This window comes from Crotalus tigris, unplaced genomic scaffold (assembly GCF_016545835.1).
Source record: "Crotalus tigris isolate CLP2741 ecotype Arizona unplaced genomic scaffold, ASM1654583v1 scf7180000023637.1517150, whole genome shotgun sequence".
In the NCBI taxonomy this organism is placed as follows: domain Eukaryota; kingdom Metazoa; phylum Chordata; class Lepidosauria; order Squamata; family Viperidae; genus Crotalus; species Crotalus tigris.
In genome coordinates, this window is record NW_024100094.1 from 1,302,887 (window position 1) to 1,318,099 (window position 15,213).

At 40.5% G+C, this 15,213-nt stretch overlaps 1 protein-coding gene across 2 annotated transcripts in view; it reads right to left on the reverse strand.

Annotated features, from left to right (window-relative positions):
- The window catches only part of TRPC4 (transient receptor potential cation channel subfamily C member 4), a 188,872-nt gene extending 176,188 nt beyond the window's left edge, over nucleotides 1-12,684 (reverse strand). The window contains exon 1 of one of the 2 annotated variants that reach the window (XM_039320405.1): nucleotides 12,005-12,684. In XM_039320405.1, the coding sequence (XP_039176339.1) occupies nucleotides 12,005-12,133 (129 nt within the window). In that variant the 5' untranslated portion in view covers nucleotides 12,134-12,684. The remainder of the gene's footprint in view (nucleotides 1-12,004) is intronic. The other variant, XM_039320406.1, reaches the window with a different exon arrangement.
- Nucleotides 12,685-15,213: the final 2,529 nt, after the last annotated feature.

Genomic DNA, 15,213 nt, shown 5'->3' on the forward strand with positions numbered 1-15,213 from the left:
ATATACATTTAACCTTTGTAAGCAAATCAATGTTCAAATTTAACTGTTAATATTTATACTTCCAAGTTTTAAATGACCAAAGTTTTCTTTATCTCAACTCATAACAATATCTAGTATTCAAAGTACACATCTTATCTATTTGAGTATATTCTATTTTAATTCTCACTAATAAGTCAAAATCCCAACTTTCTTCAGTCTTATTCTAGCTTTCTTTCTTTGCCAGGCATTGCTAATTTTAATTAGAAATTCATCATTAATTTTGCAGACTGTGGATGGCCTTGAATCAATTCCTAAGGCCCCATGAAGCAGCTTGTAATACAAACTCCATCAAGTAACAGTTACCGTATATGCCGGCGTACAAGGCAACCCGGCGTATAAGACGACCCCCGTCTTTATCACCGGGCCACATTCCTAGAACGTCGTCTTATACGCCGGAAACTATCAGTATTTCCGGCGTATAAGACGACTTGGCGTATAAGACGACCCCCGTCTTTGGCGCCGATTTCAACGCTCGCAGAAGTCGCCTTATATGCCGGCATTTACAGTAACTGCAAAATTTCTGCTCATTACAATTCTCTTACAAGTTTGGCATGTATGCTAAAGACTGTAACGGTCTGTGCTGCCTTGTATGTATATAACTTAAAAAATCATTAATTCTATAAATGTTAAACAAAACTCAAATTGCCATATGATCTTGAAGCAATCTCGATTTCAAATATTATTGCTAAAGACATGGTTGATGCATAGCTAATAAAGGCAAAATAAAAACTAAGCAAGTACTACCTAAACTTCCAGCAGATTTATACAGTAAGAAGTAAGATGATGGTTATCTTAATATATTTGAAGGGTCATTGTACAGAAAGAAATTCAAATAAATTATAATAATTTAGATAGGACCTGAACTGGAAGACTATCTGCAAATTAGAAGACTCCTCTTCATTAGATGATTTTAAATAGACAGCTATTTACCTTAACACAGGAAGCATCAGTGTATTTATTGCAGTAAAACTGATCAAAGAATTCTAAATTTCATATTCAAGTTTTAAAAATCTAGTTTTTAATTAATCTCTTTTCAGTCATATGGGCTGTATAGTTTTGGAGGAATGTTAACATTTAATTTCTTCTCAAAGTCTGACATTTTGTATTTAACACTATAGATCAGGGGTGTCAAACTGCTGGCCTGTGGGCCGGATGCGTCATCTGGAAGCCACGCCCACCCCATTGCTGGCAATGGCAAAACCGGCCCGATACGTTGCGCGACGTCATGTGACATCGCGAGTTTGACATGCCTGCTATAGATGGTTCACATTATCTTTTATATAGGGGTTTAATCAGTGCTCAGATTTTAAAATGTATAGGAGCTTTTTCTGCAAGTTGCTATCCTATGATTATAGGACTTTTTATTCTTTCCAAACCAACAAATGTTAGAAAAAAAATAATGTAAATGGGCTCAGGATTCTATTTGTCCAACACCAGGATCATTTTCTGAAAATACAATAGAAATAGACCAAATCTGGTATGGCAGAAAAAGCCAACAACAACATTACAGAATTAAAAATTGAATCAGACCCAACCAGAGGATATAGAGAAACTTAGTCCAGAAAAAAATTTCTCAGTGCTTTCCATCCCTTCTTTGTTCCCTGTTACATGACACATAGCAGAAGATATGCAGCCTACCATATGCTTCCCTAGTCACAGGGGCAAATACATGCAGAAGCAATACCGACCCTGATTATATCTTCCCTCTCTTGCACATACTAGCAACATAACAGTATCAACCAACTATGCTTAGACCTCACAGGCTCTACAAATAGGTAGTACCTGGCTCAACAGTAGAAACTGTGAAAGTAAGCTTCCGTATGCCTCCTTCTCCCATATGGGCCAGCGCTGTTCTGTTTCCGTGAGTTTCTTGGATGTATATGCACAGGGTTGCAATACTTCATCTTCGTTTTCTTGTAATAGAACAGCCCCCACTACCATATTACTTGCACTCTAACTGCTGCGCCAAGGTGGCGCAGCAGTTAGAGTGCAGTACTGCAGGCCACTTTAGCTGACTGTGTTCAGCAGGTCAGCGGTTCAAATCTCACCGGCTCAAGGTTGACTCAGCCTTCCATCCTTCCGGGGTAGGTAAAATGAGGACCCAGATTGTTGGGGGCAATGTAAATATATATATACATTGCTTACTGGTGTACACTGCTTAGAGAGTGCTTGCATTTAAAGCGATATATAAGTCTCATAAATAAATAAATAAATAAATAAATAAATCTGCCTGTATTACGAAGGGCTTATCCATGTCTGGGTGCCTTAGTACTGGTTCGGCAGAAAAAAGTCTCAAACACTGCTTGGCACTCCATTGTCCATGTTAGTTGCTGGCTAGGTTTTACTGAGGATGCTCCCTTCGTTTTTAGTAAGTTAGTGAGGGGGAAGGCTATCTGGACAAATGAGGGGATGAATTGGCGGTAAAAGTTTGCAAAGCCCAGGAAACTTTGTAGTTGCTTTCTTGTGTGGGGTGGTGCCCAATCTAATACTGCTCTGACCTTCTCTGGGTCCATTTCAATGCCCTGGGGGGATATGCGATAACCTAGGTAGTCTATCCTTTCCTGGTGGAATTCGCATTTTGAGAGTTTGGCATATAGATGGGCGGCTCACAGTTTCTTTAAAACCACTCTGACTAGGTTGACATGTTCCTCTTTTGTTTCGGTGAAGATAAGAATGTCGTCCAAGTAAACAAGGACCCCTTAAACAGGTGTTCCCTTAGAATGTCATTGATTAATTGCATAAAGACTGCAGGGCCCCCTTGTAATCCAAATGGCAAGACTTTGAATTGATAGCACCCCATGGGGCAGTTAAATGCGGTCTTCCATTTGTCCCCTTCCTTAATTCTCATGCGATAGTAAGCTTCCCTTAGGTCTAGTTTAGAAAAAAAAATTCCCTATCGAGAGGTGTGACAGCATGTCTTTCATGAGGGGCAGAGGGTATAGGTTGCTTTCACTGATTGTATTCAGGGCCCTATAATCCACGCATAAGGGTAAAGAGCCATCCTTCTTCTCTCTAAAGAGGACCGGGGCAGCCACTTTAGGCTTGGCTGGCTCAATGAACCCTCTCTCTAGGTTTTTTTTTATGAATCTTTCCATTTCCTCCTTCTCCTTTGGGCTCATGGAGTATAATCTGGGCTTCAGGAGTTTTGCCCCAGGCTTGAATTCAATGGCACAGTCTGTGGGTTGCTGGGGGGGGGAGCTCATCCACCCTCTCCTCACTGAAAACTTCAGCAAGGTCTCTGTATTCCTCTGGTATTTCTGTTAGTCCCTTTTCCTCTCCCATGGATGCTTTTTCTATTCTTGATTCTGGTAGCCCCCCTTGGGATTTTAAGTCCATAGGGTCCCCCTTCGGAAATTTGATTATATATCCAAATATAATTGGATTCTGACAGATACAGTGGGGCAAAAAAGTATTTAGTTAGCCACCAATTGTGCAAGTTCTCCCACTTAAAAAGATGAGAGAGGCCTGTAATTGTCATCATAGGTAGACCTCAACTATGAGAGACAAAATGAGAAAACAAATCCAGACAATCACATTGTCTGATTTGGAAAGAATTTATTTGCAAATTATGGTGGAAAATAAGTATGTGTTCAATATCAAAAGTTCATCTCAATACTTAGTTATATATCCTTTGTTGGCAATGACAGAGGTCAAACATTTTCTGTAAGTCTTCATAAGGTTGGCACACACTGTTGCTGGTATGTTGGCCCATTCCTCCATGCAGATCTCCTCTAGAGCAGTGATGTTTTGGGGCTGTCGCTGGGCAACACAGACTTTCAACTCCCTCCAAAGGTTTTCTATGAGGTTGAGATCTGGAGACTAGCTAGGCCACCCCAGGACCTTGAAATGCTTTTTACGAAGCCACTCCTTCATTGCCCGAGTGGTGTGTTTGGGATCATTGTTATGCTGAAAGACCCAGCCACATTTCATCTTCAATGCCCTTGCTGATGGAAGGAGGTTTGCACTCAAAATCTCATGATACATGGCCCCATTCATTCTTTCCTGTACACGGATCAGTCGTCCTGGTCCCTTTGCAGAGAAACAGCCCCAAAGCATGATGTTGCCACCCCCATGCTTCACAGTAGGTATGGTGTTCTTTGGATGCAACTCAGTATTCTCTCTCCTCCAAACACGACGAGTTGTGTTTCTACCAAACAGTTCTACTTTGGTTTCATCTGACCATATGACATTCTCCCTATCCTCTTCTGGATCATCCAAATGCTCTCTAGCAAACTTCAGACAGGCCCGGACATGTACTGGCTTAAGCAGGCGGACACGTCTGGGACTGCAGGATCTGAGTTCCTGGCGGCATAGTGTGTTACTGATGGTTGCCTTTGTTACGTTGGTCCCAGATCTCTGCAGGTCATTCACTAGGTCCCCCCGTGTGGTTCTGGGATTTTTGCTCACCATTCTTGTGATCATGTTGACCCCATGGGGTGAGATCTTGTGTGGAGCCCCAGATCGAGGGAGATTATCAGTGGTCTTGAATGTCTTCCATTTTCTAATTATTGCTCCCACAGTTGATTTCTTCACACCAAGCTGCTTGCCTATTGCAGATTCAGTCTTCCCAGCCTGGTGCAGGTCTACAATTTTGTTTCTGGTGTCCTTCGACAGCTTTTTGGTCTTCACCATAGTGGAGTTTGGAGTGTGACTGTTTGAGGTTGTGGACAGGTATCTTTTATACTGATAACAAGTTCAAACAGGTGCCATTAATACAGGTAATGAATGGAGGACAGAGGAGCTTCTTAAAGAAGAAGTTACAGGTCTGTGAGAGCCAGAAATCTTGTTTGTTTGTAGGTGACCACATACTTATTTTCCATCATAATTTGCAAAAAAATTCTTTCCAAATCAGACAATGTGGATTTGTTTTCTCATTTTGTCTCTCATAGTTGAGGTCTACCTATGATGACAATTACAGGCCTCTCTCATCTTTTTAAGTGGGAGAACTTGCACAATTGGTGGCTGACTAAATACTTTTTTGCCCCACTGTAAGTCTTTGTAATGAAACAATGTTCTACTTGGATACAAAGTTTTACTCTGCTAGTTCAGCTGAGTAGCATGGCTGTCAGCACTCTGTTGGGTTCTGTTATCATTTACTGTGTGTACTTTCAAGAATTATAATTTGTAAAATAATTGGATGAAATCTCTGTGGAAAGGGTTTTTTTCCCCCTCTCCAACCATAAGGACTACATATTTATAAGGATTATAATTCCTGAACTGAATTTATATGAACCAAATGATCTGAATGATCTGAATATGAATATGAACTGAAAAAAAACTCAGGGATAATTTATTCAAGTATTTGTTTACACTATAGTGCTATTTACACTATGGATTCTCTGGCTGTTACAAGGCAAGATTTGTTTACATTAACCACAAAGCAAGACTGCAAATTTTTGAGGATTGTAAACTGATTTATGAGGATTGAAAAATTGTACTCTAACTAAACTGCAACAAGACACCACAGATTTCTAGTTATCTGCAATTACGACTCTACTTTCTTTGAATTACAAACTATAAAGTTTAGAACATTTTAAAGGAAAGAACCTCTTCAGTATTATAATATAATCTTTTACACTAAATTCAAGCTGATATTTCATTTTTTATTTTCAGCTGAGATTTTACTTTTCTTTTCATCTTCTTATTCATCTATCATTTTTTATAGATCTATGGATTGCAAACTATATCTAGAGGGCAACTTCACTTGCATTTAAGTTCTATATTAACCACAAGAGGGACTAAAAGACTAACATGGACAAGCGACAAATCAAAATGTGTAGTCCTCAATGGAATTACATCTACATGGAAGAAAGCATGCAGTGGGGTACCCCAAGATTCATGAATGAATCTGGCCCAGTACTCTTCAACATCTTCACAAATTATTTAGATGAGGAACTCATCAAATTTGTAGACAACAGCAAGCTGACAGGAATAGCTAACACCCCAGAAGATAGGCTCAAGATCAAAAAAGATCTTGACAGACTTGAGCCCTTTCCAACAAAATGAAATTCAGTGGTGACAAAAGTAAGGTTTACACTTAGGCAAGGAAAAAACAAAAACAAATGCACAAGTATTGAATAGATGACACCCAGCTCAACCGCAGTAACTGTGAGAAGGATCTAGGTGTCCTAGTGGACAACCACTTAAATATGAGCCAGCAGTATACTGCAGCTGCCAAAACAGCCAACAAAGTCCTAGGCTGTATAGGTAGTCCTCAAACAGTTCCTTTAATGACCATTTGAAGTTACAACAGCACTGAAAAAAAGTGACTTATGACCCCTTTTCACACTTGCGACCATTGCAGCATCCCCATGGTCATCCCAAAGGTGCTTTTTCATGAGGCAACTGGACTTTTTTTTTCTTTGAAGACATTTTGCTTCTCATCCAAGAAACTTTTTCAGTTCTGACTGGATGGTAGGGAATGGAAGGATTTATATTCCTTGCAGACAGTTGGTCATTTGCATTCTTTTAGCAAGTCATTGATGCCACCTGGAGACTTATCTGTGTCATCAGGATCACCTGAGTAGAGGATGCTGATAAACCTCCAAATGGCTTTACTGATTCTCTAAAAGAATGCAAATGACCATTTGTCTGCAAGAATATAAATCCTTCCATTCCCCACCATCTTGTCAGAGCTGAAGAAGCTTCTTGGATGAGAAGTGAGACATCTTCAAAGAAAAACAATAAAGTCCAGTTGCCTCCTGCAAAAGCATCTTTGCGACAACCCCAACCTGGAAGACTGAGAATCTCCATAGACATTTATAATGGTTGCAATATCCCAGGGTCATGTGATCACCTTTTGAAACCTTCTGACAAACAAACTCAATGGCGAAGCCAGACTCATTTAACAAACATGTTCCTAACTTAAAAACCGTGGTGACTCAACAACTCTGGCAAGAAAGGTCATAAAATGGGGCAGCACTCACTTAACAAATTTCTCACTTAGCAACATAAATTTTGGGCTCAACTGCAGTCATAAGTCAAGGACTATCTGTATTAACCGAGGGACAGAATCAATATCATGTGAAGTGTTAGCATTGCTTTATAATGTCTTGGTAGAACCCTACTTGGAATATTGCACCCAGTTTTAGTTGCCACAATATAAAAACAATGTTGATACTCTAAAAAGAGTGCAGAGAAGCACAACAAAGATGATTAGGAGCTGGAGGCTGAAACATATGAAGAACGATTGCAGAAATTGGTTATGTCTAGTCTAGTAAAAATGATTGAGGTGACATGATAGTAGTGTTCCAATATTTGAGGGGCTGCCACAAAGAAAAGGGTGGCAACCATTTCACAAAGCACCTGATGGCAAGACAAGAGGCAGATAAATAAAATCACAATTTATTTATCAAGGAGAGAACCAATCTAGAAGTAAGGAGAAATTTCCTTATACTGAGATCAATTAATCAGTGGAATGGCTTGCCTCCAGAAGTTGTGGCTCCTCCATTGCTGAGGTTTTCAAGAAGAGATTGGACAACTATTTGTCCAACTTGTTTCAAGTTGTAACATATATAACAATAACATATATAATAATCACAACGAACTTCTGCTCTTTGCAATTGTGGTGACATTCAGACAACAGCACATATGAATATCAGCCTTTTGTGCCCCAATCAGTATACACTTGAGGACCTCATGGCAGCGTGACAAAACCACTACAGTATTGCTTTCTGTGGGAGTTGCAGCCATTTGTTTTTCACACTAAAAACATAAACATTAAAAAATTGAACTGGGCAACCTCCAAATAAATCCAAACCAAGTCAGGACCCAGTCTGAAATTCCAAATGAAAGTCAGAAGCAAATTGTGACTTTATTCCATTCTTCCACTAATCTGAAATATATTTCATTCAGACTGGTTTTATTTTCCAGAATGCCAAAGTTACTTTTTAGAATTGGGCCTTAAAAATTGCGCTCTTCTGAAGTCATCCTATCCTCAATATTTTAGAATCATAAGTCTGAAATATATATTTAAACTACATATAATGGCTGATTCTTTCATGAATTAATTTCATGAAACATTGAGCTTTCCAATATAAGCCTCTTTTGAGCACTATGAGGGTCACTAAGTGATTTCTTTTGTGCTTTTGTCTCTTGAAGATGTAGTTGAGAACAGCTTGCTTCTACCAAAGTATTTCTTAATTTACTTTTTTACTAATATAATCAAGCAACATTTATCTATAGCTGAACTATGTCCATACTCTGCACCCAGGATGAATGTGAACATTTTATTTTACTTTTAATGGGATATTTTTAAATAAATTACATAATATTCTTCCAGCAAGCCTCTTATGTTTCAGAAGCATATTTTAGGGAATCAAGGAAATAACCTTGAGAGAAATAGGCAAGAACCATTTTAAAAGCAAAAAGGGTTGAAACATTCCTTCAGTCTTGGGAAACAAGATATTACGTATTTGAAAGAGACTCATGCAGGCTCCTCGACGATTCACTGGGATATAAAGAGGGAAGGGAGGTAAAGTCCCATCAGGCTTGCAAGATTCTATTATTATAGCCCATCTCAATAAAATATAATTCTAATCCTCCAATGCAGTGAAAAGTCTGTTTCCTGACCTGGTCTATCACAAAAAGTTGACTCATATCCTCATAACAAGGGCTTCTGCTGAATTCAAATATCTAGCAAAACTAAAGATCAGATCAGCAGAAGCTGTAGTAGTAATAGTAGTAATATATATGTAGTAGTAATAGTATATATATATATATATATATATATATATATATATATATATATATATATATATATATATGGAATGAATAAAGCGCGTTCACCAGGAGAGTTTAAAGTTAAAATACTTTAATTAAAGTATTTTACTATATTAAAAGGTTGCCAAGCTTTCGTTGGGAAAACTCCCCAACATCTTCAGGGCTGACAATAGCAGATTTCTCCATGGTAGGTAGGGGTAACGCGTTGACTCCCACTGCAGCACGGATGAATATAAGAAAGAAGAGAGGAGACACCTCTTCCGTACGTGCATGTATAATGGTTATCCATTAAAATTTATCAAACAACATTGTACAACTTTCCAGCACCAGACCACCCAACGAAGAAGGGATTCCCCCCTACAAAAAACACGCATCTCCCTCCCATACATAAGTAACATCTCAGAGGCCACAGCCAGACTACTAGCACCCCATGGTATAGAAGTAGCTCACAGACCTAACCAAACCCTACGATCAAAAATTATGCGTCCAAAGGACCCCCTACCTACCATGGAGAAATCTGCTATTGTTTATAAGATCAACTGCAAAAACTGCGAAGGCAACTATGTGGGAGAAACAGCCAAACGCTTGAAAACTCGCCTCCACGAACACAAACTGGCCATAAAACGAGGTGAACCACACTCACAACTTTGGATGCATATGGCACAACAAGGCCATCAGTTCGACCTCAATAACACCCTTATCGTAGCCAGTGATGCCACGAAGGGAGGTCGGCTGCTAAAAGAAGCCTGGTTCTCGAATAACAACTCAATCAATCGTCACATTGACTTGCACCCAGCACAACAAGCGCTACGAAAATGGAACTCAAACCATCATCCTTTATATCACAAACCTTACAATCAACATCCACAACGTTCTAAACCAGGAGCTACACCTCCCCCCTACCAGAAACAATCTGATATAGACTACCCAGAAACCTCCCAACAACATCAAGGGGAAACCACACCCCCTTTAATTGGAGAAAACAACAATAATGACATTGGAGCGCTTAAGAAATTTGAGGATAGAACCACTAAATTTAGCACTACCCATAATAATAATAGAAGTGAATATCCCATACAGAGAGGGGAGAAAAAACATGTGATGACGACCCGTTCGCTTGATAAAAGGGAAAGTAACATGAGCAGGAAATCTGCCCAAATACCAACAGACTTTTGCTCACAGAAATGGGGGTGATTTAACTTGAATATTGACCTACGAGGGAAGATGAGCATGGAGGACACCATGATGTAGGAGGATGATTCAAATGGAGATGTGAACACAAGTGCTCGAGAGAACGACGGAAGAAATCTTTACTCCGATTCCCCCTCCCACCTATCAGCTGTTCAGCGGGGAATGCTGGCACGGTCTAGGAACCAAGCGCAGACGTCTATGGAACCCATTTAAACCATCTTGTTAGAAACAGTCTCTCAGCCCTGAAGATGTTGGGGAGTTTTCCCAACGAAAGCTTGGCAACCTTTTAATATAGTAAAATACTTTAATTAAAGTATTTTAACTTTAAACTCTCCTGGTGAACGCGCTTTATTCATTCCATTTATAATTATGCCCGGGAGTCGCATTTTCACCATCATTATTGATATATATATATATATATATATATATATATATATATATATATATATATATATATATATATATCAGTTGATCCTCATTCTCAAATGCTTCATTGTATTTCACCAGATTTCATTGCATATTTACAAACCCCTTTATCTAACTGACTAATTATTTCAGTTGAATGTTTTAGTATTGCACTTTGCAATCCATTACCTCTTATTTCTCTTGTCAATAATTCTTAGCTGAACAAAAACAGCAGACAGTTAAAACTCTTCAATCATTTGTACAATCTTAATTGTCCTGCTTAACCATTAATACAGAAATGGTATCTTCAAATTTATTATAAATTTATTATAGGATTGTAGGATGCTGTGGCTAAAATTAAAAGGAACATCTTCCAGAAGAGAAATGGTTGAGCTGCAATTGCAACTTATCATGTAAATACAATTGTACAGTAAATAAATTTCTGTTTGTTTGACTGCACTGTAAAGTTTTTCTTGGCCCAAATTAAAGTTTTTAAAAATGTATAGTTATTAATCAGAAGCTGAGACTTGCCAAAGTTCTATAAGATGTGGAGTGCATTTTTCAATTTCAGTCCCAGCTATGGCTTGAGTACTCTTCACACAAGCTGTCATAATAGCAATGATGAGCCATCATAAATTTATAATGCAAACAAATTGTTCACATTATGACTAGACACAGGGCTTTTTTTGTCATAGAACGCCCAGAACAGAGTTCTGGCACCTTTTTTGGATGGAACCTTGTAGGGTAGGCAAGGCGGGTTGTATGATGTGTGTGAGTTCCGGCACCTTTTTTTTTTTTTTTTACAAAAAAAGCATTGACTAGACATAACCTAGTGGAGATAGCTCAATCACACAGCTGTGTTGAAAAATAGAAACCTCTTCCTTGCTGAACTACAAATAGGAATAATTAATGCTTTCACATGTTAATCTCTACTCTCAAACAAAACAATATTCCAACTTGATGTTAGATCAGAACATGATTCATTCTGTAGCAATTAAAAGGATCTATATGTACAAAAACACAAGGGAGCCACAATTACCTGAGGCATCCAGATCTCTGCTTACTGCACACCCTTTAAAATGTCCGCAAAAAAATAAAGCACTCAACTTGAAATGGTTATATAGACCCATTTGCTGCAACATATAAGTGATTTGCTAGTAGTCTTTAACAAAAATATAGCCTTAGAAAAGATAGCAAAAGTAAACAGTTTCTGAGACTGTTGTCCATAAATTTGAGTTCCATATTTATCCTAGTTTTCTCAAAACCAATTGACACATTTGTTTGACCAGATAATAAATTCAAAATAAAATCCATCTTTATTAAGATTAAGGGAAAACCGAGAAGCTAAATTGGAATAACAAAAATCCAATTTGTCTGAAAACATCACCTCACTCTCCGAACTGGATTAAGGATCGTTGCAAAGATGGGCTGCCTGTGGGATAGCCTCTAGATACGCGCATGAGCACTTTAATTTCTACTCTTATTTCAGGATTGAGCAGCATCACTAGAAAAGGATACCTACTACCAGTGCAGTCTCCTTTTTTGCGGTTACTTAAACTGTTAAGCTCTGCACGGCATAAAAGATGGTGGATGATGGATGAGAGTTTCTCTGTGAAAAGTATTACACCAATTGAGCATAAATACTTACAGAACGATCTTCCTCGGCAACTTTAACGTTCTCCCTTTTTTCGAAAATTCCCTTCCAAAGGCACGCTATTGCCTTCAAATCGCAAGAACCTGGCCCAGGGGACAACTGGCAAAGCGGGCCATCTCCCATTCTTCCTTCGCGTCGACGTTGGGAGGCAAAAAAAAAAAAATAAAAAAAAAATTACTTACTGCCCATGAAAACAAGAGGTCGGCTAGCAAGGCAGTTGCATGTTCCAGAGCTTGCACCTCCCTTCCTGCCTGGCAAACCTGCCGGCATGGAGGGATTCTCAAGTTCGCGCTTATCCTATCCCAGCGGATCTCGGTAGTAGACTTCTACTATCTTGACTGAGCAGCCTCTGATTGTGATTCTTGCGCCTTCCACCTCTCCTAAGCTCCCGCCCACTGGAGGCTTCTTCGCGCAATAGATGAAAGGAGCAAGAGAGTAGCTTCTGCTCGATGGGGAAAGCCCGCGCTGGCTCCTGTGCGTAGAAACGGTACGCCCGCTTGCCCTAACAACAGAAGCTTCGGAAGTAGAATTCTGCCGCTGTGGTTCTGGTTGCTGAGGGTTAGCTCGCTGAGAACCGCACATGGGTGGTGGAGGGAAGGGATAGATTGGCATTGTATTTCAGGCGCCCTCTTCAGGCCCAAAGGATAGCTCCTGGCGACAAAAGGTAAAGCATTTCAGGCGGCTGTATGTGTTCTGGTTTTTGGACATTGCTCTCCATGGCTATCTTGGCTTGGATTGTGGAAATTACCAGAAACCTTATGTCTGCAAAGGCATTTATTTGTGGAACTGATGTTTTCTTTAAAGGCTTGTTGTGTCTCTTCCAAACTTCTTGTTTTTTAAACCTGGCTTGAGACCTCTTTTGCATGAGTTTCAGATTTGAGTTGCACAGCATATAAATTAAATCATGAAAGATGGGTTCTGGAAGCTTTGTAGCTACCATGTATTGAGTACATTACAGAATTTTGTATGGCAGTTTTTTTAAAAAAACACTTTCACTTATGTAGCTACTTAGCTGCTGCTTATGATCATATTTATCCCCATTATTAAATTACTTGTAAGTGTCTCTTTCTTAAGAACACCACAGATCCCCTGCTAGACCCCTTGCAATTTGCCTACCAAGCAAATAGATCAGTAGATGATGCTATTAATATGGCTCTGCATTACATCCTACAACATCTTGAATTTCCAAGGACTTATGCAAGGGTCCTTTTTGTAGACTTCAGCTCGGCATTCAATACCATCATTTCAGATATTCTTCTAACTAAACTGATTCAGCTAGCTGTGCCTGACCACACTTGTAAGTGAATCATAAGCTTTCTAACAGATAGGAAGCAGCAGGTGAAGCTAGGCAAAATTACATTTGATACCTGTATAATTAGCACAACCCTCTCCCCCAGGGCTGTGTGCTCTCTCCACTTCTCTCTATATACCAATGACTACATCTAAAAGCATCCCTCTGTTAAAGTACTTAAGTTTGCAGATAACAGTGATTCGAGACAATGACGAATCTGCATACAGGTGGGAAGTTGAACAATTAGCTTTTTGGTGCAGTCAGAACAGTCTTGAACACACTCAAAACTGTAGAAATGATAATAGATTTTAGGAGAAGCCCTCCTACTCTATCACCTGTTACTTTAAGGACCCACCCCACTTTGCATCTTAAGAAGACAGAACTCTTGGAATAATTCTTCCAACAGGAATCCTTTATTAAGAGAAAATGGTTGCAGGCATTCTAGACAGGACTTGGGGTCCAAACTCTCCCATTCAAGGTTTTAAGGGGTTTCCCAGTAGCCCCACCCAATCCCCCCCTACTTCCAGCAACAGTCTCAGGCATTACGTTCCCACCCCCTTTTTCCTTACTGCCGGCTGGATGGAGACTTCAGAGAAAACTACATGAAAGGTAATAGCCCACTTTGTTATGATTAGGCCTTTTTGATGCTATCTGCATTCAATCCCTTTGAAGTTGTACCGAAGGAAGTGAGGGCCATAAAGCCCCTTTGTTCACCCCCTTCCCTTCATTGTATGACAGAATCCAGAGAAGGCAGAAATGGGGTTTTCTATAATTGATAACTAGAGATGAAATATGATTGGATTCTGACAGTTACAATACTTGACAACACAGTATCAACAGTAGAGATCTTCACGTTTCTAGGTTCTAAACCAGGGGTGTCAAACTCAATTTCATTGAGGGCCGCATCAGCATTGCAGTTTCCTTTGCGGGGGTGGATAGGTGTGGCCAGAGTGGGTGTGGCCTACTGGGTGTGCGTGGATGGAGTGGGGTGGGTGTGATTTCAGCAGGCAGTGGGGCACTCTCCTCACAGCATCGAGAGGTTGAGCCGAGCTGTGTGAAGCTCACCAGCTTTGCACCTTGCTGCCTGCTGAAACTGGGCAAGCTGGGGGCTAGACCTCATCAGATTCACGCCACCTGGCTCAGCTCTTGGCACTGTGAGGAGAGTGCCCGCTGCCTGCCAAAATCTCTCCCGTGGAGCCCATCAAGCCAGATATGTGAAGTAGGGAAGGGTCATTTGCTGGCCACTTCCAGGTGATGGTGCATTTCTTCATTCCTCACAAAGGGTGACACTTCCCCAGCATGCACCCAGGAGGCGGGGCCGACGCGGCAGGGCCTGGTTCCTCGCTGTTTCCAGATGACCTTGTGGAGCTAAGACTGAATACGTTTCAGCATAGATGGCCACGACAGAATTGCACATTGGCTCCTGGCTGGCCTGGGCAACAGGGGCCGTTCCCTCACTGTTTCCAGGATGGCTTCGTGGGCCACATGAAACCACTTCGTGGGCCGCATCCGGCCCCTGGGTCTTGTGTTTGACATGTCTGTTCTAATCTATAATATCTCAAGACCAGTGGTGGGATTCAAATATGTGAACAACCAGTTCTCTGTGTGGATGCCGCTTCCGGATGTCCATTCTGGGCCTGGGCATCAAAAAATTAGCTACCAGTTCTGCCACAGGTGCGAACTGGCTGAATCCCCCCACTGCTCAAGACTTAAAATGGACACTGTTATGTCCTGGGCCTGTGATTGACAGAGCAGGTGCAGGAAGCTGCAGAGAGACCCGGGCAGACCACATGGCCTGCCCGGGCCAGACAGGCTGTCTCCAGCCTATTGCGCATGTGCAGAGCAGGAAAATACATTGCATTTATTGGCTGACACTGTTCCCTGCAAAAGGTATAAAGGGGATCAGTGCCAT